The following is a 24662-nucleotide window of genomic DNA, read 5'->3' as shown; positions in this document are numbered from 1 at the left end:
TAATTTCTCAATTTCATTATGTAAGTGCACTTACTTCTATAAATTTCTTCATCGCAAGAAAAGATATGTACATATAATGGTAAATCTAAAAGTATATTTGTAATATCATCACCTCTCTGTATTCTTCAATTTATGAAATTAATTGGTTTATGAAATTGTGGTTTCTGAATGGCTCATTTATTGCAAACATATATTTAATAAAAAATTAGTATATCTTATCTGGAATAGCTACCTTGAATATATAATAAGTGCTAAAGATGCTTTATCTATTATTGAACATTGAGATGTATTGTGTAATATAATAATATAATAACATGTTTTTTTTTTGCCATTTTTACACACTTTATATATCTATCCTATCTATTACTTCCACACATATACATATATTTTTAGATCTATTTCAGTTTACCAATATAATCATAATAGTTGGCTCTTGTTACAGTGTTAATGACATTTTCAAATGTTTCGTATAACATATATTCATAAAATGTTTCTGCAAGTATTTAAACGCTTTCATGTACAAGGATCGTCCTTCCCTCGAGACATAATCGCATGAATATTTCACGAACTGTTTTCGTGACCCCCTTCGGTTAAATTCTTTTTATGGCAGTCAACTCGTAATCTATGTATATGATCGTCTGCAATTGTCGGACTTGTAACGATCGCGATTGAGGTCAATCGCGTGTAGCAATATTAGAAATTATTCGAACTTCTCGCACACGTGTCCCGTTGATAGATCATTCAGGTTGCGAGGCGAGTTACACGCGCGCCCTCTTATGCAACGCTTGTACACATACACAACCCGGAAGAAGAGTTGAGTTACCGTTAAAACGAGAAAAAAATATAAAGAATCGCAGTTGTAATTGGCTCTGATTAGAGATACGGTGTAATTAGCGGAACGCTTGCAACCGAACATTTCAACCATCATATCTTTTTTCCTGCTTTTAAAGGAAGCATCTATCCATATTTGATTGTAATTTTTTTCGATTCAAGCTTAATTTAACTTAAAATGTTCTATGTATCATTTCGAAACTGAAGAAGACTGATCTTTTATCATTCTCCTTGTATCATCCATTGTAATTGTAATATCTGTTTGTTTTCATTCAATTTAAAATATTTAATCATTGTCTTGTAACAGTCTGTATAATTTAACTTTAATCGAAAGGTAAAAAGAAGACACGGCGAACTTCGAATATTTCGACATGTTTTGAAAAATAAGGAGATGCTAGATAAGACATGGTAGTCGTTATGAAGTATTCTATGTCGATATAATTTACATGATTCTGTAATGAAGTTAGAAATAGTTATCGGTTTGTCTTTTAAATTTTCTTGAAATATTTTCAACGTATATGTCGATTGCAAGCATTTGGATATTTTCGCAATACGTAGTAAAATTATATTTAAAAAAAGACCTGACTTAACCCTGCTATGATTTTCACATTTTTATATCATTTATTTCGACAAATAAAAAGATTTTTAATATTTTAAGAAAAATCTCTACCGATTCTTTTATACTTATTATCAAAAATAAAAAATCTTTTAACAATAGAAAAGAATGATTTACTTAAAAATAATCCAAAGAACATAGTAGGATTAAGAAAAGTGCCTATTGTAGATCACGTTATTGAGAATAATCAAAAGACCATGTGTACTTTAATAATTCGAAAATAAACATAAATAATCCCAAATATTTTCGTTTAATTTCCAAATCGTACAATATACTAGACAAGTTTTTGAATTTCTCTGTATGATCTTGCAATTATTTCAACCTATGAATTAAATGCCAATTTAATTACTTCATCGCGGGTGATCTGATTGATTTTTCGGTCGAGTTTGAATAATGCAAAAATAAAAGTGACGTCGTAGGAGCGCGAAGGAAACGACCAACTTCGTCATTTGAACTTGTCTTTGTGCGTTGCTTTTGTAGTTCCTTAACCCTGCTGCGATCACAGAGTTTGCATATTCCAATATTACTCCTGTTTCGTTAAATAAACCTCACTTTTAACTTGTTAACCTGGTTGCACTTCAGCCAGAAATTTTTATAACTATTATAAGAGATTAGAAAATTAACAAAAATCGATCTATCATGCTTTCTTCGCGCAATTCTTATACATATAATTTATTTGTAGCAAACATGAAATTATACCTAAACAAATATAGAATTACTAAATAAGAGATTATTATGTAAATGATTCATTTCCCCCTATTAACAGGTTAATACCTTAAAAAAGATTCTGACATTAAATTAAAAATAGAAATTATGCATATCAATAACGACTCCTTTATATTTTATTATAACTTTGAGAAATTTTCTATATTTAAAAAATTGTTTATTCTAAAGAAATCACGAGTGAGTCGAAGAAAGGACGCAGCAGGGTTAAAAATGGCGTTGTAGATCTCGAGGGATAACGAATAACGAGCACAGTGTACGAAAATATGGCAGTTTCTTTCTTCTTTCAACTAGTTAGGACGAGTCGAGCGCAAAAATCAACGTATACACGGGTTAATAAGCTGGAAGGATTAGAAGGATTATCAAATTTCAATTATTCACCTGATCAGGCAGTGATTGGATAAATAATTCGTTTAAAGTGTTAAAAGCACTTAATGGAAACACGCGATTCATTCTAATTCTTTGCTCGTCCCTCGAAAGAGATCGAGCTTTGATTTACACGTTATTTGCATCTTGTTAATCTTTCACTCGACTTAAAGAAAGGAGAAAGTAAAGTTCCTTGATTGGCACCCGTACAACGGGTTTACTTTAAAAGCACACGCGAAAAGATTGTCTCTAGTTCTAATTTCAGTTCGCTTCACGAACTTCATCACAGAGAACATTGCTTCTCAGTTGGACCTACATCGGAGTGTACGATGAGATTTCTCATAATCGTTTTTGCTTTTCTCCCTCGCTGGTATCTTTAAGTCCCTATTAATTGCTTTAATTAATTGTTCATCGACTTCGTTTTTCTTCGCCCACACTCACAAAGATAGAGAGTTTCCCTTTAAATATTCGTTAACAATGCGTTGAAATTTTCCCTCTCGGGGATTTCTTATGAACTCGATTTTCGTCGAGCGTCGTAGAGATTCGAAGCTTCTTCTCGTGCTTTCTCGTTCCTAGATACAATTAATAATTCGAGAAGATTGTTTGTTCCTTCTACCATGAACAAGAATCTTCTTCGTCCTTTCAAAGACTCATCATACGTATATTCAAATTATCCTCAAGTAAAGTTACACAAAATTCAAACAACATGTCTTATGAAGAGTATTTTCTCTATCACGAACAGATATCTTGTTTGTCCTTTCAACTATTCACGATGCTTAAAATATCTGCAGGATCCGAGCAACATGTTTGTCAAGCTTATCTTCGTCATGAGCAAGAGTTTTATTCGTCCTTTCGAGTGTTCACGATACTTAAAACGTTCTAAAAGTTCAACCAACACGTTACACATTCATTAAGCACGTCATACATTCTTTCTTGATCCACAGCTCGTTTTCAACGAACCCTGCACATGGATCAGCAGACGATTGTCAAAATGTCCCCGGTTAAAGGGGAATACCAACGAGGAAGCTTCGACAAATCCTTCAGAAGCGACACAATACACTATATCTTCTTCTTCTTCTTTGTCGTTTCGATCTTGATTCGGTCGCAATCCTCTGTTCGAGGAACTCTTTGGGAAAACCTTAGGCTGGAGCCTCGACCACGGGTCTATGAATCGGCACGGATATCACGTAGATATCCAATTTTTCTCCGGCTGTTTTGTCCACGATTTCACCGTAATTTACGGAATCGTATGGCGGTGGTGCGAATAAATGATACGGCGGAGGCGGTGTTTCTGTTACTACAGGTCCGTTTATTGCTTCAGCTCGTTGAGCATAGGGGACTGTTAACGGTCGTCCACCACGACGACAACACCATTCTGAACAACTGACGATTAGGAAAAAGGCGACTAAACCTCCGAAGGATCCGATGTACCACACGATCGACCATGGGTCTAGAGGAGTTTGACCGTCATTGTCCACTGAAACAAAAAGAAATCCGCCTGTGAAAAAAGGAACGGACGAGTTAATAAAATGTTTATAATAATCCTTTATAGCAAGATGCACAGCTTAAAAGAATTAGAGGATTTGTTAGGTGAACATGATTTTAATACTATGATACTGTGATAATATACCTAAGGTTCTATTGCTTCACCCAAGAGAATAAGAATAAAGAATATCTGTGATGATATTTTCCGATCTTTTCCAAGTCGCGACCTCTTTTTATAACGGTTAGAAAATTTGCAAAGCCCATGCAAATAAAGAGATATTTTTGACAAAGGATTTATGTAATATATTTACATATATGCAATCAGCGGCAATCCCATAGAAAGTTTATTGAAAAATAAAATTATATTAATACATGTAATTTATGAGTAGGATTTAATTTTGATGGGGATTTTAAAGGATGCGTATTGTGTGTATAGGATGTGATAAATTTTACATGATTTTCATTTATGTAATTAGCTGTATAATAATTTTACTTTTTCATATGTGTATCGTTTAAGTTTCGACTGGTTTCATTTTGGGGAAATAGGTAATTTTAGAATATGTTAAATTTTAGAAATGCACGTAATAAAATAACATGCACGCGATCTGAAACGTATATGTAGGTATATACGTAAATCTAAAGCAATAGATTACAGACAGATACACAGGAGAGGCAGTTATTGGTTTACTCTGCTGACGTCTTTCGTTATGGTACCATTTGGAGAATTAGTTTACTGCAATAAATTCCTTAATGATTTACGCTAAATCAATGCTGGAATTGATTTATTTCAATCACTAGCTGCTTGTACGTAAGATCTTATGCAAATTATATTCGGTGATTCACGATTAAATAATCAGTTTCTATTAATACGTTCGACTAACCATTTGAAAACATAAATAATAATCAATTATGCGTCTGATGTCTCACATTGATAATCAACTGACTGAAGGAGAAATCAAATGTCATTCGTATTAATATTCATTCTTTGAATTTAAACAAATTTTTGTGATAAGTTCGATCAACAATTTCAGCATACTTCTACAAAAGAATTTCTTGAGAATATGGGTTTTGTTCCAAAAAGAAAAAGGTTATATATTTTTCTCTCTTTTACTTTTTATCGTCAAAGACAATATAAGTGGAATATACAATTTCAAACAAATTAAAATAATATAAAATTATTTCTGGGAGAGAAAGAGAGAGAGGGAACTGAAGAAGAACTGAAATAGAACTGACTATACGAAAAAAACTGTATTGGTCGAAAGAAGATACTAGAAAGATAAAAAAAGAAGTCGAAAGAATGTACGAGGCTGAAATTTTGAGCAAACGAAGGCATCAAATTTGGTCACGAATGATCAGAAATGTTTCATGTAAGATCCTGCTACGATGATGGAATATAAATTACGAGAAAAGTTTTCGAGATAATAAAGCCTTTAAAATCGGCAAACGAATTTTTATGAGTGACACTAACGATCGTGTTGCGTGAATTTGTGCTATTAAATACGTACGTGGAATGATGGATACAAGATTTATATGCAAACGAGCGGTTGCCTGATCGTATTGTTAACTCGTTGATACGCACTGTTGGGTCACAGAAGATGCTAATAAAATGCTGCGCATAAAATTAGAATCGTGTCTTGCGTTGGTTAAAACCTTAAGATTGTTAAGTAATTGGGAGATCATTAGTTTGTTGATTTTATCTGTTCACTGAGAATCCGGTGTCTTACAGATGGTTTATTGTATGATTGAAACGGTCAAGTGACTTGAGATAATTAAAGTATGGAAGAATTAATTTATTTCTCCCTTTTAAAATGTGTTCCCTCTCATTGCTCCGAGGCATTTATATCGTCAAACTAAAAAACACATATAGAATCGAATATCCTATCAAAATGTGATTTAGAATCTACTATCTCCAACTTCTTGAATCATTTCAAGCAATCTAAATTTGTGCTATTAAATATGTACGTAGAGTGATGGATACAAGATTTATGTACAACCCTAAAATAAATGCTAACATTTGATAAATAGTGATTAGATTTATTATCATCTGTTTCAATGATTATCGTGCTTTATATATACTGCAAGAAACAAGAATATGCTTATAATTTAATTTACAATTTATAATTTTCTGTAATACTACACGATCTGATATTTATACTTTTCAATTATTATTTTATATCCTTATTCTCGTACTATATCTATCGCTTTGCGAATTTATAATAGTTCTCGATTCTCAATTTTTCCATTAAAAGTGAAAGATTGTAACTGGTCATAATTTTTCCCTCGTAAATAAAAGAAATTCATTTTAATGTACATTAATCAACACGTAAGCAATCGAGTATTATTAATTGTTTTTCTGTCAGAATCAAATAAAAATTTAACTTATACTAAACACAGTATAGAAAATAATAGTATAAGAGATGTATAGATTCCTCTATTAGAATTAATTGTATCCACGATATTCTCGAATTAAATGTTTCGTCACTTGTATCGCGTTTCTACTATTTAAACCAATAGAAGAAATCATTTTCGCCCTTCTGACTTTCTCAATTAAGATCCGTAAAGATGAATCACTACTTACCGAGAGACGGGTCTTTCCCTTTATTCCTTTCTTCTTTCTCGTTCGATTCAGACTCGAACTCGATCACATAGAGCGTTTGTCCATCGTCACCATCATCGTTTCTCAAATCGACCGGCTGTTGGTGGTTGTTATTAACTTTATGAATCACCTCGTTGGTCTCCAATCGTGACTGAACGCTAGTGACATCGTAACTCGGCGCTCCGTGAACTGCAATAAGACAATACGTATATGAATTTAACAGAAGTACAATGTAGAAGCGACAGAGGTTAACAATTGGAAAATTAAAATTAACTGTTGGAACTGTCGCGAACGCCTTCGTAATATATAACTCGAAACAATTGAGGATTGTACCGAATAACTGGGAATTGAGGCTGTACTCAAGGATCTATTTAACTAAATTTTGATCAATCTTAATTTAGCTTCATTGGGAAGTTCAGAGAAATACTCGTCTGAAAAGTTTGAAATTTTTACTTGATTGTACCATTACAGATAGAAATTTTATTATTGTAGATACTTGGAATTAAAATTTTATTTAATGATATAAAATGATTAAAAATCTATTGTGTGAATGAAAATAGATTTAAGATTATTTAAATTTAAATAAAGAAATATTGTTAATAGAATAAGTAGAAAAATTCGTGCAGTGTAACATTTCTAAGACATTAAATCGTAAGATATGGTTTTCAATGGAATATGTTAATATTAATATTAATAGTAAATAAAAACTCAGATATATACCTGAAATATTAAAAATTCTTAATAAATATAAATTGAAGTTTTCAGTTTAATATTAATACAGATATTCAACTTTTTCACTCTAACCACAAACTCGGTATTATTTCTTACAAATTTCTAGAAATTTGTATTTCTGTAGGAATTCGAAGTCTCTATACTTCCTTAATACTGATATAATTGATTAACTTTCAGAATGCGGAAGATTATGTAAATTTCCTATTTTACAATTTCTATTTTTCAATACACACATGCATATCTTATATACAACATACACACGATATATTAACGTAAAAGAAAATTACATAACGTCACGAACCGAAGAACCAAGGTACTTCAAATAATCAAATCATATTACTCTAACGATAAAGAAAGAAAAAGGAAGGAAAACTTACGAGATAAAAAAGAATTAGCTATTGATTGGCTACTAACGAATGACAACGAGTATTTCACGTGTCACACGTTGTTAATGGGGGGGCAATATATCGTTCAAGACGTGAATGTTGCCTCAACGGCGCCAGATTTGTCCCAATTCACTGACAAACACGTTTCCTCTATCTTGTCATCTGCAAATATCTTCTAAGATTTTGGGATCAACTACGATTCAAGATCACGGATTCACGTGAACGAAATTTTCGAGTGTTCAAGACGTTTTTACGTTACATTGTTACAGTTTTACATTTTATGCTTGTCTTCTTTCTCTCTTTTTTTGCAGCAACAGCGTGTCGTTGAAATGGTTTAGTACTTGGTCGAATTTAATTGTAAGGTTCGATAAAGCGATGATTAATTTTTGGTAGATTTCATCGGTTTCTTCATATTTCTTTTCGATTTTTAATGGACAGGAAAAGCATATTAAGAATACGTTATTTTTATGCTCTATGTAATTGTTAAGAACGGTATTAATCATTCTTATCGTGAAAAGAAATATGATTATCTGTACGTGCTCAAGAAGAAATAAAAATTTTGCGCATATGCTGCTTCCAATGCACGTTTCTTATGATAATCTTATCTATATATAACATTGAAATTAAGGAAAAAGGGACATTTCAAATTCGTACATTAAATAGGAATTTTATTCAGTGTAGTTTATTTCGATGGATTTATTTAAGATTAGGAGTGAATGAGGAACGATGTTTAATTTGCGATTAAAGTATAATATAATTATAATTAAAAGTATTAGGTTGTCTCAAAAGTTTCTTTCGTTTCATAAGGAAATAATAAACGCACAACATTTTTTTGTTTTATATTATTTTATTGAATTATGTGTGATCCATTTCCATTTTGTTCTATTATTTCCTTATAAAACGAAAGAAACTTTTACGACAATCTAACACATATGATAGACGTGAAAGACATTCGTACATTCTTTAAGATAGATCGACTTTTCAAAAATTGGGCCAGATTTGAGCTTTTTCTGAGAAGTTAGAAGAATTAGTCTACTAGACGACGTGGAAAAAGTTCTTGAGGAGGTTGCAGTCGATCGGACTCGCGAAGAAAATAGTAAAAGTAACTTTTTACAAATTTTTCATTTGAGCCTATAATGAAAATTTCAAAAGTAGATTTTCCAGATTTTATGTTATATACATGCTGAACATTTTGTTGAAATTCCGTTTGAAAGAATGTGCGAATGCTTTTACACCCACAGTGTATCAATTAACGCGATCGGTTACAACACTTGGTATCGCAACTCACTTACGTTTCTCTCGCTGAGCAACCGTTAAACTCCGCGCACGACTTTCGACTTTCTTCAGCAATTCGACTCTTGATTTTTTAGTTTATTTTATTTTCGATTCGACTCTACCGATTAGCCTGGTCGTGGTCGCGGTCGTCCAGTCGCGGTTGCCTGATCGCGTATCGTCGCGATGCGCATATGATAGATACTGAATATATGAACATGTATAAACATATATGAACATATCAATGGAGACGTTCACACAACGATTTTCCTGAAACGCACTGTCGTGATACTCATTTCGTGTATCTTGGCAAGGATACTTTTCGTATGAAGGGAACAGACGAAACATTAAAACAAGTGGCGACATTCACACGGAAAGCAATTCACGATACATGTATCGCGATACGCGTATCTCCGTGTGAAAGCAGCCTAACGGTTTGGCAACGGTTCCGCAATGGTTTTCACCTTCGACTCGTTGACTGCTTCTTACACGCACAGACACTCACAGATGCATCCGCTTTCTACATCTATACATATATCGAGATACATTTCACTGGGAAATCGTATGTTTTTCTTCTTTGTATGTTTTTTTTAGCAATACATTACCGAACAAAATTTTTAATCAACATATTGCATTGTATGTAACGCATTAGTATGATTTTATTTCTGTCTCAATAACAATCAATATTAATCTCGTCAATTTCGTTAATCTCGAATCAGACAGAAGATCGTTCCAATCAAAAAAATGATTGATAAAATAAATTATCGTTTCTCTTAGTCTCAAATTACCACTTTTGTTTATCTTGTCATTAATGTTAAAAACAATTGCAATCGTTATTGATAAATCATTGTGGAAATAAAAAGGAGAGACTTGTCAAGTACCAATATTTTAAAATATATCGTTATGGATAGCATGTTTTTTGAAAAGACAAATATAGACTGAATATGAAAAAAAAGGAGATGAAATAAGAAGTTATATCCAATTACTTCCTACGTTCTTCGATGTGAATGAAATAAAGTCACGGCATCAGTTACGAAACCTAATTTCATTTAAAATGATGTCGCGAAATTATCAAGTGGCTTCTACGGTTGATCGCAAGAGTATCGTAGTTACGTCAAGTGTGCAGTACATCTTGCTCAAAGCAAAATATAAATTAATATTCTAAATTTAAATACATAAATCGCTAAATATGGAATCAGTGACATGAATGAATAATAAGATAATAATTTGAGAAATGATAGCTATTAAGTATACACGTATACGAATCAGTAAGATAAAAATAATTTAAGAATTTAAAAATTGGCTATAAAATATTTAAAATATTACAAACAAAACCTTTTTTACTATTATTTCCAACCATTCTGTACACATAAGAAATGCCACGATTTTTATTCAATTTTCTTATAATTTTTTTAAGATATCGACGAGAAAGAAGATTTTACGTTTTTCCAAAGGGTGATTTTACCCTATAAAGTCACACTATAGCACGATCTATTCTACTTGGGCAGATACTTTCATAGTTCTTTAAATTCTCGTATTCAAACATATAATACCAAAATAAATAATTTTGTGATCAACGTGTATGATACAGTTCATTAGCAATTTTCTTTTCAATATACTCGAGAAGGATCGAAGTGTCACGAGAAATAGGGAAAGGAAAAAACGTTTCGTTCTGTAAACACAGATGAAAAATTTACGTCTACCCTGACACGATTATTTCCTATTAATTACTACGTTGTACATAAATGTAGTACTATTAGATGATTCAATCTTACGTAGTTAACGATCACCTGATGGAAACGGCTCGAATGATATTCACTTTGAGATTATAGTAGAATGTATATATTGATTGTGAGTGGTACGAGTTCTAAGTACGATATTCTCGTATTCTCGTATTCTCGTGACTCTGATTCTCACGAGTACGCAGTTAAAACGTAAAACAGTGAAATTGTGTTCCCGAGACGATTCCTTGATCAGTCTTTAATCAGACATACCACAGATATCTTATAAGATATGTGTAGCTGATTGTCTCATTTTTTCTTAGAAGTACCATACATATTCCTTTATTTGGTAAGTTCATTTACTGGCAGTATTATTCGATATTAAATTTAACTAATTACTACATGTATTTTCTTGCTCTATGAACTCATTTTCTTATACAAAATTCCATGTCCAAATATGTTTGAGCGATGGTGTATAAATTTTTAAAATACAAATTTGATATATTGCAAGTGAAAATGATCTATTGGTAGCGTCTGGTTACTAAAAACTGAATTCACTTGATTTTCTTTCTTTTTCGTGACTCAGATCACAATAACGTAATAACATGTCCGTGTCTCTGTTTTACCACCCACGTATACACGTTCGACACGAAAATACACAATAAAAAGGTAATGTAATTGGACAATAAAAACAAGATTCGCTTCATTTTTCTCTTTTTTCGCGATTCGCATTCTAATAATACTAACAATATATTTGTGTCTTTATTTTGCCATCGCGCAACACAAATTTAATATATGTATCGTAAGTTAAATAGTAAGTAAAAGTATCCAATAGCAAGCACAATTCCTGGCTAATAAAAATATGATCCGTTTTTTTTTCTTTTACTTCCATCCTTTTCTTTTTCATGACGAACAAAGTTGAAGCTTATGTAACTTTCATTGTGCCAACGTCGATATACCAGCGCAGAACAGGTCGGCACCAGGATTTTCCATATTCAGGTTGTTTCATTTCCTTCGAAGGAAAAAGGCGTACGTGATCCACGAAACGTTCACGTTTTACGTGGAACCGCTTATACAGGCCTTTTTCCCCACTTAACGCGAGGCGATTCACCACGGTTTTACGTACATTCCGTGTACGATGCAGTCTTAATCATCGGCGACCTTCGGGAATACGATTACAGGAGATGGCCTGACGAGAAATTGGCGAGGACTTGCATCGTCTCCAATATGCCGTCAGGCAAATTGAACAGCTTGGATAAGATTTTGCCTCTTCTTGAATCTTCCGATTCTTCTTTTTTCGCTTTACCCTTCTCCTTGTCTTGTCTTTCTCTTTTGCCATTATTAATAAAGTTTTTAGCTTTCTAGATATAGATTGTTTTTTATGTCACATATAGGGATTCTTCTCTTCATTTCATTTTTCTCTTTTGCAACAATTATTACTCGGGTCTTTGATTTTTTAGACATAGACAGTTCTATGCGACACGTATTAATATCGACGAAACGTTTAAAATTGGCAACGCATGCTGTGAGCTAAATACGATTTTGGTCATCTTCTAAGGATCGTGGACAATTAACAAAGAAAGACCTTTGGAAACAAATCTCCGATCGTTTCAACTACATATATTTTAGAAACATTCTACGTTTCTCATCTCGAAGCAAACTCTCTTAATGTTATATCAAATTATTGTACAATTACCATGTACCATGCTTTTATAAATCAAGAAAAAGAAGTTATTTCTTGACAAAATTGTTTAACAAGCTTATATAAATGAATACCTATCGTGTTCTCTTCTTTGATCATTCAGGAAATTTACACTATCACGCTGTGTATACTGACGTCCCAGAATTCTGATGGATATGAATAATTAGGTATGAATCATTCAGTTGCAAAAAAGAGGTGGAATTTTTCGGACAGTTTTACGATTGAGATCACCGAAATGAGATATAGCTAGTGGGAAAAACAGTGGTGACATGGCAATCCAGATGGTTCGCGGTTTACCTTGCGCGCACAATTTAGATAATTGACTCTTACTTGTTGCTGCTTATTCTGCTTGGATAATTGCAAATGTAATTAATACAATAATCGTGTTAAACCATTGAACGCGCTGTTACGCGCCAATTTGCCTCTCGTCGGCACCCGTGTTAGTCACAAATGAGTTTTAAATTCCAGATAGAAGAGGTAGACTCGATTCGAATTCTCTTGAACGCTTTAATAGAACAATTACGAATATGTAGGTGTATACAGAGACGCAAAAAAGATAGTTTAAGACGCAAAAAAAAATTATGTAATTTCGCAAAATAACATTGTAATTTACTAGAACAATTAAATAGATATAATAGATATTTTCCAGTATAGATAATTGTTTAACCCAAAAATCAAGTAATATTTTAAACAACTTTTATCAACAATTTTCTCTAGTTTTATGAAAATATTTCTATTTCTATTTCTACTCTTGTTGGTGAACGACGGAACCATCTTACGATCGAAAAATAATAAGACACGTTTTGTTCATCGATCTTTTTCAATTTCTCTTATCTGGTATTTAAACCAAACTGTATATCACTAAGAATGCATTCGAGGAAGAATGCAACGGGAAAACAAGAGGCTTATTGTAAATTATAATACATAATTTAAAAGTGGGGAGTCGCGGGAAAAATACAGTAACGATAAACACAAATTATACGCGTTTGTTCGCACAATACTAACAAATGATCCATTGTGCGATATTGTGTTCTTTTTAGTACACCATACAATGCATATTTCTTAATTAAAACTGACGTCTAAAATGTGCGCCCTGTATTATAGGCCAGTGAATTGTTCTGTCTACTTAAGTATACTATATTTTTAAGACACTTTTGAAGCACATATATTAAATTTTATCGTTTCGTTGGCTCCAATCAGCTCTTCCTTTATGAGTAAAGAAAAGTTTCTCAGAAAACCCTACATATATCTAATGCCATTTTTCTATCACTTCTAAAACGAACGCCGACCTACTTCGTAATGCGTTTGTTTCATAGTTGTTAAGAAATAGGGTGGCTCGCGTTCCTGTCCTATCTCGGTACTCGGTTCTATCTCGTTGATAAACTTTTTACCGAAAAGTTGCTGGCGAACTTCGCTATGAAAGTGTGCTTAAAGTCTCCTCGTTCCGGCGTGCTCATGAAATAGGTTCATGCCGCTACAAGCTTGTTCTGTTATACTAGAAACTTTTTTCCAATTACTATGAGGAAATGTTAAGTACGTAGCATCACCTATAGACTGATCAAAATTATAAGGGAAAAAAAAGAAATAATTAGGAAGAGATCATGATAATTCTTTGTAGAGGAAGTAATTTTTAACCCCTTAACGCTGTGTAATTAGTCCCTCTAATTATTCTTGAGAAGCATCAAATTTCAAAGAAAATAAAGTTTCTTCGATCTCCATAGCTCTCTCGTATTTTTTAATATCATCAACATACATATTGTTAATGCTCAAAGCATCAAAACGACGAAAAAAATTCATTGACATTCGATATCCGTTATATTGAATTTTGTTGATATCGAACAATATTGTGTTATAAATTGTTTAACTTGTCTCAAGACGTAACCATCTTTGCATAAATTAAGAACAATTCTAGTTATCGATTTAGAAACATTCACATAGCTATAAAAACAATGAAAAGTTTGGCAAATCTATCCCGATTAGTACGTTATATACAAAAAGTAATAAAACTTTGTATTTTTTATAAGAATCACAGCATAATCTAACATAATGTATAACCTTCAGTAATATCATTCATAAATAAATGATCGATAGATACCAATATTTATGAAACTTATGAATAATAATTTGTAATTGTCAATTCATAAATAGAAATATTCATTAAACTTGAGAACAATTTGCGAATAATTCTAATTCTCGCAACCAACACTATTCCATAATAGGTGCTTACAGAAGGTTAGAATAAATTTGGTTCCTAATTATGTTGTTCAACATTAATCGGCTCTTATTAATGATACAGTTAATTATCTGAATGCAGATGAATTTAACAATAAATGTATATCCACTAGTGCTTCTTTGCAGTGATGTAAGTACGTAGCGCGACTATAAAAGTTGCGCAACGTGTTGTTGACTGTTCGTGGAGTCCTCGTTGACTTCGCTTGGTAAAGCTGTTGTTCTCCATTGTATTGCACTATTCCTAGACGGTTCGCGAATCGGTCATATGTCTTACATGCCCGTGTACGCGCGGTTAATCATCCAGACTGCGGTTTACTACGCATGATCGCGTCATCTGATAAAATTTCATTCGCCTAGCGACAAATAGTAGTCACGTTTGAGAATCTCGAGGCTTTCTTGGTCACACTTCTTATACCTACTTCCTCGTTCTTTTTCTTTTCTTCTCTTTTGGAAGAAATGAGAAACTTTGCATAAAAATTGCATCTTTATCGCGATACTTGCTTCCTTTCTATTAATTGCCAGATTTATTGCAAAAATAGAATAAAACGACGAGCGTAGTATCGTTATAAAAATTACAATAAAAGAAGAAGAAATAAGAATAAGTTAAACAGATAGAAAGAAAAAATATATATATATTATTAAGTATAATAATAATAATAATATACTAATTTATTGTTGTGATATCTATTAGAAGATTTATTGCAATGTCTATTAAAATGATTAAAGTAGTATTATTATAGAATTAGTGCAATCTTATTACAGTATTAGAGCGATTTTGTATCCGTAGTTTTATCATAAGAGGTACTTACTTATGTGTGGTATGCCGAGGTGACTATTATTTTGCTGATGCAATTTTATAGATAGTCTTGATGAAATTATAATAGCTTTTTACTAGAATATACATCGTTTCCGATAATCATCTTTTTTACGATTTACTACGATATCAATAGAAATAGTTGCCACATAAAAGATAACGAATAGAGAGAGGAAAAGAGAAAGCTTTCCATACGCAGTTTGCTAATGTACTTATCCAAATAAAACCATGTAGACATAGAGACATTGGAAATTTCTTTTTACGTGTTATTTATATAATTTGTCCCCGTATTTAAAAGATAGGAATTTAATGAATTGCAAAATAGAGATTTTACTTGGCAGAGATAAAATCGATTAACTTAAATTAATTATTAGAAACGAAATACCTAAGAAAAACTACGAAGCATAGATATAGAGAGAATAGAGAAAAATAGTGTATTATCTAAAAATAAAATAGTGTAAAAATAAAAATAGTGTATTAAATTGTTGCTTTGCATTGTACGATGATATTCTATTGCAGTAACATATTATGTATAATACGGTATTTATCGAAACAGCTATTATTATATTACTGATATAATGCTAATAATGTATATATATACTCGTTACATCCTTATCGCTTTTCATACTATCGTCGAATTCATCGAATTTGAAGATATAAGAAGCAATAATCAGCCAAGTGTTCATTGAAAAACAATTAAATCGATACAGTAAACGAGTGGGGGAAATTTTTCAATTTTTCAATCTACCCGATAACACTCTTCAAGAAGCCTTATAACTTTCATGAAAGTTCATTCTCTTTTTACTTTAGTATTCTTAGATCGGTGAATAATCGAATTAAAACGCGAAATATAATTTGAAATCATGATTAACGATTCAATATTATCGCGTCGATCGTTTATCGCCAAGATTAAAATATGTTTTCGAGAGATAAAATGCAGAGCCAAAGAATCTTGCGTTATCGATTCCGACGAGGGATCAGATTTTGATGGCGAAATTATTTTTGGACACTGAGAAAATCGCTCGCTCTGTATTCTTACGTAAAATCTAAGCAATTTCTACAACCAGACTTTTGGCAGATAGCCAAAAATCTATAGAAACGCGTCTAGTGAACGTGAAAAATCCGATTAAAATCTTTTCGATGCGTTTGATGAATAGAGAGTACGTTCGTACTAATCAGATAAAATATACACGTGCAGTTAAGGCAATTACGATGCTTGCCTACGTTGTATCGCGTAAAAGAGCATAGTCACGCATTTGATATTTATAATAATCGTTCACGTAATATGCATTTGATAACGCACTGCATCGGTAACTGCACAGTCTTCTTCATAATATCGCGATTCTTTCTTTCGTTGCTGATTCTTACAGTATATTTCGAATTCATTGATCTAGACGATACTGATTATCTTTTCTTTAAATGATACTGATTATTGATAATTTATATCAAAATCCAAGGTACTCGAATAAAAAGAAAAACAAAAAGAAATTTTTCTAACAAAAGACCAGCTTGATTTAATCGGACATTTTATTCAAATTTGTAGAATTTTCACACATGTTTCCACAGAAAGATAAATACTCAATTAAGGAGAACGTTTAGGAAAATGGCAATCATTTTCAAGTTCGAAGGAACATACTTCTTTTAAAATTTTAGCTTCTTAGCGTTGAGAGTGTTTCGATTTATTTGAAAGATCTTTCCATGGGTATATTTGACAAATATGGATCAGTGTAACATGCACTATCTCGATCTCGTTCACGCGGCCGACTTTGAAACAAACGCCGAAGGGTCGTCCCTTAAAGCCACAGCATCCGGCGAAAGTCTAGTGTAGGCTCTTGTATCCGTTCACGTGCACGCGAACAATGGCTGTACACTTCAGGCCAGATAACAATACTTCCGATAATAATACACGACAAACGTGAAAGTTGGTCGGTGGCCAAGTTCCACCGGCTGGACTCGGCCTCAAAAACAAAAGAGTACGTTCGAAGGTCTTCCTCTCGAACAGAGATTCAAGATAATTGTAGAGTTTTTTGAACAAGACATCTAACGAATCCTTTATTCCATCCAATCAGGTTTCATGATTTTATCGATAAATACTTCGCAATGGATAATATTTATCATACGAAAATATTGGAATTACCCATGTGTAATAAAATTTCTTCGTATCTTACTATTATTCGTATATCTTTAAAATATATTCTACTATTAAAAATGTTTTCATATTTTGCTATTAAATTTTGAAAATCTAAAATTGTGGAATAAGAAATTTCATCTCTATGAAATGGACGCGTAATCAAGTGTTTTTAATACCATACTATTAGGCTTTTGAAAACATACAATTTTTCTAAACGTAGCATTTTGTCTGTAAGAGAAAATAGAGGGAATTTATTAACCCAAAATTAAATAAAATTAATCTAAATTCAAGTAATCTAAAATTAATTAATTCAACTTACGATATTACACGAAATATAAGAATATCAAGTGCGAATTAATTTATGCTAACCAATTCAGATTTGTTCTCTACGAATTCTCACTTTATCCCATACTATTTCGCAGTCTATCCTTCGTGTAAGTACATCCGGAACTTCATGGTCAGATGCAGTAACGAGACGATGTCTGCGCATCTTTCCATAAAAAGCACCGTCTGTTACATCGAGCGATTTTATTTCAAACGATTCTCTTAATATTCAAGGGATGTTCAGACTTGTAAATGCAAAAAGCACAAAGACATTTATTTATTCAACGAACGAACGACTTTGTATTCACGCGTGTAATTTTTACACAAACGAGGACGGTTGTTCGACGTCACAAATATAACGACGACTCACGAGCTATAACGGTTTCCTGGGCCTGTTACACGCTTGTACACGCGCAGAATAGACGCGTTAACATTTATAAATCCGCCATAGAAAGTTTCTGGCTAGGTCACTGAACCGGTCGACCAGAAATTTAGCGAGATTAGGGTAATTCACGATGGTCCGGCCTCGAACTAGGACACACCAATTAGATCTCATGATTTAGAGGTATAGATAATTTTGGTTCCAAGGTGTAATATAATTCTAGAAAGATATTAGTGCATATAGTATAAGATATTTATATAGTAATAGTAAATGATTAGAAACTAATGAGTAATCATTGATAATGAATGTACTGAAGTAGATATCCTTAGTTCAAAAGTACATCTTTAAGACATTGATCTATGGTATAATAAATAAATATTTATACAAGTAATGATAGTAAATTATAAAGTAATAGTAATAGTAATAGCAGTACATAGTAACAGTACTATGTAATTGTATTTGCTTATTCTGTTGAACTTTCATCCATTACAATCATAAAGTTAAATAAACATTTGTCGATAATTATATTAATTCCTATTTTACATCATGTTTACTGACATTATTTATGTGCATTATCGAGTATAAATAGGTAATTAATAATAAGTGTGAGAGTAAGGTAAACTTGATGTAATTTTATAAAAACGTAGGTCTTTAAACGAACGGTTTATCTATATATAATGACAGTAAATTATGAAATATAAAAAATATCCATCTGGTTTTTTTTCAAAGAAATAAAACGAAAACATTTATTTATGATTATTACTCATAAAGTTGTTATAGTGATTTGCGTTTCTCAAGTTTATTGCATGATATCTTTTTGTAAATAATCTGTTTTCTTTAGCATTCAAAATTCGTAAGCCGATCCAATCTAAATAAGCTTATTAAGTTTCTTTGGATTAAAGAAGAATTGAGAATGCTGCTCATCCTTGTTTTTATAATGTTTTTATTCCTACTCAAAACAGCAATTTCTTCTATTTCTTTTATTTTTTGAAATATTCGCGGTAGTTATGAAATGATTTCTCGCATTTTTTGGAATAATTCTGCAATAAGATATGATTGATGAAACAAGTTATATTTCATTCTTGTTTATTGTTATTCATGAAAGGAGAAGAGAAGAGGAGAAAACCCTAGCAACGTAGAACAGCAACGGACAAACGTCATCGCTATTTCAAAATTTCAAAACCACCGAAGAATTTTATATCAGGCCAGTTCAAGGGAATAATAAAAAATAGAACTCGAAGTTCTCTCCTCCGACTTTTTATTTTTATTAAAAAAAATTTCAAATATTCAGTAAAAACATTGATAGTTTAGAATTGAAATGAGCTTATTTACAGAGGATTGACAATAAATTACATTACTTTGCAATGTAAAAGTCTATACTGTGTGTTCAATATGAAACGTACAATAAGCGAAAACCTAAAAGACGATAGATCTATTCGTACGTGATTTTTTTTTTTTGCACGACGAATATTTAACATCCAGACAGTATATCCTCTGCCAATCTGAACTAGCCTAATATCTTGCTAATTACAGTCTTCCCGTATCCCAAAGTGCATAACTTGATGAATACAGAAATATTTAATCCTTGATTGTTTATTTAGGCTCTCGAAACGACGTGGCAAATTCATATTATATTCAATTATAAAGTTTGCGATGAAGTCCTTCAATTTCGTCACTTTATCTCTCCATTTCAATTAAATATTGAAATGAAAGTTGTTAAGTACACATTTGAGAATTTAAAAATGGAAAGAAAAGATTAAGCGAAAAATTAAATTAGACTATAATTATCTCATAAACAGTGCAAATATGTATGTTTCTTCGTTCGGAAAGATCGAGATAGAGAAACTTTTCTGCATATTAACAGTCGTCGATATTTTTCGTCTATTTTCTGCGATTTACACGTATCTTCCGATTTTTCTTTAAGTAACAAATTTTCTGATTTTATTCTTAATTTTCTATAATCGCGTTATTCATAGGATGACGCCACGCTACAAAGTTCACGAGATTCTATCCTTGGAAGATATTTCTAAGAAAGGTATATTCATCGTTGTAAAAAAGACCCACATTATGTAATATAAGAACCATACAATGTCATTATCATTCTTACACAATGACGAGTAAAAAACATCGTGACACGAAGAATATTCATTCAACATAATAGTGCAATAACGTAATAATAAATAAATTAGCATAATAATATTTCAAAAATATAGACATACTTCTCGTATTAATTAACTACGTTCTCTTTATCAATTTAGAAGTATCTGTACTACCTGACCAATAGCTTAAAGAACAATCTAACAATCTACGGATAAAGTATTTTTCAAGCAATAAAATTGCTATAAATAAGTTTTCCAATAAATGTATAACGAGTGGATGTCCTGATATTTAAGGCTGACAATGTACAATAGAAGTTGCAACGAATGAGATTCTAAAACCAATTACGTTTTATAGTACCTCGCTGTACAGGGATAAAAAAAAATCCTAACAAAGAACGTCGTCCATCCCATCTTAGTATGCCAAGAGTTAATGGGAATCGAGTAATTTACAGCACAAAAACGAGATCGGTTAACGAAGTCTCCTATTAAGAAGATTCTAACTGCCTGTAAGAGGTTCTAACCTTCTTCTAATTCGAAGGTTATCTTCGAAAAATCTGCTGATCTTGGGTCGCGATAACGAGCTACGACTTGCTGGAAGTGTCTTCGATTTTAGACCAGCAAAAACAACGCCGATAATGAACGCCTTTAATCGGCACAATGCGCTGTTCGATTTTTCAGTTCGACTCTGTTCTTAGCCCAGTTTCGTTTCTCGTCCATTAACGCACACGAAACAAAACGATTCCGTGCTTTTGAATATTTAATGATACATGCATGATGAAAAAGTGTTTTATCTTGAACGATGTTGTATCTTAGATTGTTTAACGTGAAGACTTACTAGAGAAAATTTGCCTTTTAATTCATTCGAAATACTTGTTAATTTTTTAACAATTATTAAATCTGATTATATCATTAAAATTCCACGGATTAAGAATTTTAATATGATTCTAAAATCGAACAAAATTACAGTAAGATATTTGTTTGTAAAGGAATAACCACTGTAGCAAAGAAATAACCACTATTCCTTTGGAACTTTAATCTTGCTTGCAACTTATCTTGTTTGAATTACAAATTGAGAAAAATATATTTCTTTAATTAATAGGAACTTCTTGCTTAATATTTCTTGTAACGTTGCCATCCACCATGACGTCGTACAACGTTTCAATAGTAAGCATAGAATTATTTGAATTTTTATAAAAGAGCTTCAAAGGTGATTACACGAGATTTTAATTACAAATTGAAAAAAATAAAAGCTGCTCGGATAATACAAACAGTTATTCTTGGTTAATATTCAAATTTTTCGGAACGTGTTGCGCTTTAACGCAGCAGAAAGTCATAAAACATTTCAACAACACGCGTAAAACTGATTACGTTCTTCTAAAATAGCATGTAAACAGCTGTTACATATATAAATTTTTTGATATTTTTCAAACAAGACAAAGAAAGGAGAAGACAAAGTATTATGCAAAGGACTATTCTGAGAAAGACTAATCGCGGGAGAACCGAATTACCGATTAGTGTCAATCTTTTTAATGAATTCCTGGTAAACAGCAAGTGTTTAAAAGTTGTTTAAAGCGTAAATATTTCGAGATGGGAGCTTCGTTGAATATGCGACATAGAAAACGAATCACAATGCCGACGACTATTTATTCTTGTTGATTTCCATCGATATCGAGGAAAACATCTATAGGTGACATCTTGAAGAGAATCACTCATTAATTAGTATTGTTAGTGGCATTACAGGCGCCAACAATGATAATACACTGAATAGAACAGTGTTTTCAAGAATATTAATACTTTTACAATTAGTCACTTTTTTAATTTTCCTAAAACTAAGAATTGTTTACCTAGGATACAAGGAAAATTAAAATTTGATTATCGTAGTAATTAATCTTTTAATCCGGTAGTAAATTTTTCAGTAATTAATCTTCCAAGTGTTAAATATTCTGCGATTTGAATAAAAAAAAAATCAGGAGAGGCGTATTGCGTGCATTGAAATAAAAAACTTTATTTCCAGAATTTATGGAACGATGAAAATTCCAAGCTCTCCGTTTAGGGATTTATGATAAGGATTTATGACCCTTTTTATTATTATACGCTTTGTTGTTCTAAAAATGTAAGTCTATTGAGAAATTGATTGTTACATTATTAAAAATAATTATAGGGGAATTATAAGTCAAGTTAAAGAATATACAATGGATAGGAAAATAATTAAAATAAATAGAAAAACAATTTGACTAGAAAATTGCAGAAGCAACAGACAGATGAGCGATCGTTCAATATTTTTTCATTTCTTATTTCACCAAGAACAAATTCTCATCGATTCTATTTCTATAAAAGAATCAATTGTAAACACAAAATAAACCAATCTTCATTTTTCCAATGCTCTACCCAATCAATTAAAAACGATTAAAAACGATCAAAAACATGTAAAGCCGTTAGACAAGCCTGAGGAATTTTATTGTTTGTTAATTTATGATGTTATGATCATAAATTTCTAAGCGACAAAACTTCACATATAATTGCATGATAAATATCACTATCGTCCTTCATTTTTCTCAAACTACGCATAAATGAATTTTCCACAAAATTCTGATTCTATTGATGATCAGAAAGTTAAGAGAAAGCAATGCTCGATTAAGTTTCAGAAAAGAGAAAGGTGATGTTTGTAAAAGTCAACGTCATGTTGCATCATCCCAAAGATCATTCGTCTGTAGATTTTTCGTCGATGACGTTCGTGATCGCCTTCTCTATAGCGTGGAATTGAGATTCATGGTCTAGAATAATCGGACAGAGTATTCCACACCGGCTGATTAGTCGACGATTAATCGGATCTCTGATTAATTCGCGTTATCACTCGGTGAATCGAGACGTAACGACGGATGTACGTAAATCGTTCTCTTTGAGCCTAGTCGAACCTAGTCGTTCGATGTTCTATTGGAAGAAATTTGCTATAATTGTGAAATCGAAATATATGTTTTTTTGTTACTATATGTACGTATTGATGTACGCGTATCTAATCTACGATAATATTCTATATTTCCCTTAGTTGGAATATTTAGAAATGTTTGAGATTTTCATGGCCCAATATCACGACATGATTATTAAAATTGTTAATTTTTATCTGAATATGAGATTCAGAAAAATAAAAATATTCAATAAAATTCGAAGAAGAAGAAGTGTCAAGGAGAGATGTCAAGAAGCATCTTAGGTTTCTTAACCTGAAGTTCTACTTTCTGTATCCACTATTGTGGATCTCACGTTACAGTATATGATCTGATGTTACGACTATGTCGAAATTGACTTGAATTCAGATATCACACCGTTATAAATTTTATCTGCTGTAACTGTTACAAATTCTAAAACTAAATTCTAAATTCTACGGTATAAGAGTTAATATTTTGAATTAAGAAAAATTTTGGTTATGAATAACGATTATAAATAATTAAAATCCTTTTGATTACCGGTAATCATTATCGATGACGGGAATTTTAGTTTGATTACGAATAATTATTATCGATAATGGAAATTTAATTTTGGTTACCGATAACCATTATCAACGGTAACCATATTTTCTGGTTACGTTCGACTATTGTTGATTGCTATTAACATAATTTATAATTAGTAGATACATAATTATTGATAACGTAGAAGAATTAATTATAAAACGTATAGATTTATTAAGAAAAGAAAAACGGTATGAAAATATATGAAACAAAGAACAGGATGAAAGATATTGTATTACAATATTGTTACGAGAGGTAATAAAAATATCGTACTACAGTATCTTTTATCTTATTCTTTGTTTCATATATTTTCATATCGGTGTTTTGCTTAATAAAATAGATAAGTTTTATAATTAAATGTTTTCATGTTGTCAAATACTAATTACTAGCAATATTAATAACTTTGAAAATAGTCGAACGTAATTACAAAAAAAATTTGTTTGGCTAAATGTATATGTAAATCATACAATAATATACAATTTTCAATGTTAATACATTATCAAGTATACAATAAATGAACATCGATATACATATAGCAATGAACATACAAATAAGTATTTTGTCTACGTATGAAAAATTAATTTCTAAACGATAAAAATATCTTGATTAGCACTTCGATATATACAAAATAATAATAATTGAACTCATTCACAAAAAATAGTAACAAGGTGGCGAGTACAATCACGAGTCATGAAAAATAGAAGAAATTAATTAACACCATTAAGTCAATATACATATAGTAGTACT

The 24662-nt window shown here is 31.6% G+C and overlaps 1 protein-coding gene across 2 annotated transcripts in view; it reads right to left on the bottom strand.

The window, feature by feature from the left end:
• Nucleotides 1-1681: 1681 nt before the first annotated feature.
• LOC117239589 overlaps nt 1682-24662 on the bottom strand; it is a 31381-nt gene continuing 8400 nt past the window's right edge. The window contains exons 2-3 of one of the 2 annotated variants that reach the window (XM_033505299.1): nt 6600-6806; nt 1682-4034 (exon numbers count right to left, since the gene is read on the bottom strand). In XM_033505299.1, the coding sequence (XP_033361190.1) occupies nt 3676-4034; nt 6600-6806 (566 nt within the window). In that variant the 3' untranslated portion in view covers nt 1682-3675. The remainder of the gene's footprint in view (nt 4035-6599; nt 6807-24662) is intronic. The other variant, XM_033505300.1, reaches the window with a different exon arrangement.

Source organism: Bombus vosnesenskii, unplaced genomic scaffold, assembly GCF_011952255.1.
Source record: "Bombus vosnesenskii isolate JDL3184/JDL3185 unplaced genomic scaffold, Bvos_JDL3184-5_v1.1 scf7180000014105, whole genome shotgun sequence".
Classification (NCBI taxonomy): domain Eukaryota; kingdom Metazoa; phylum Arthropoda; class Insecta; order Hymenoptera; family Apidae; genus Bombus; species Bombus vosnesenskii.
Note: the sequence above shows the minus strand (reverse complement) of the source record. Positions and strands in the feature narration are given on the sequence as shown.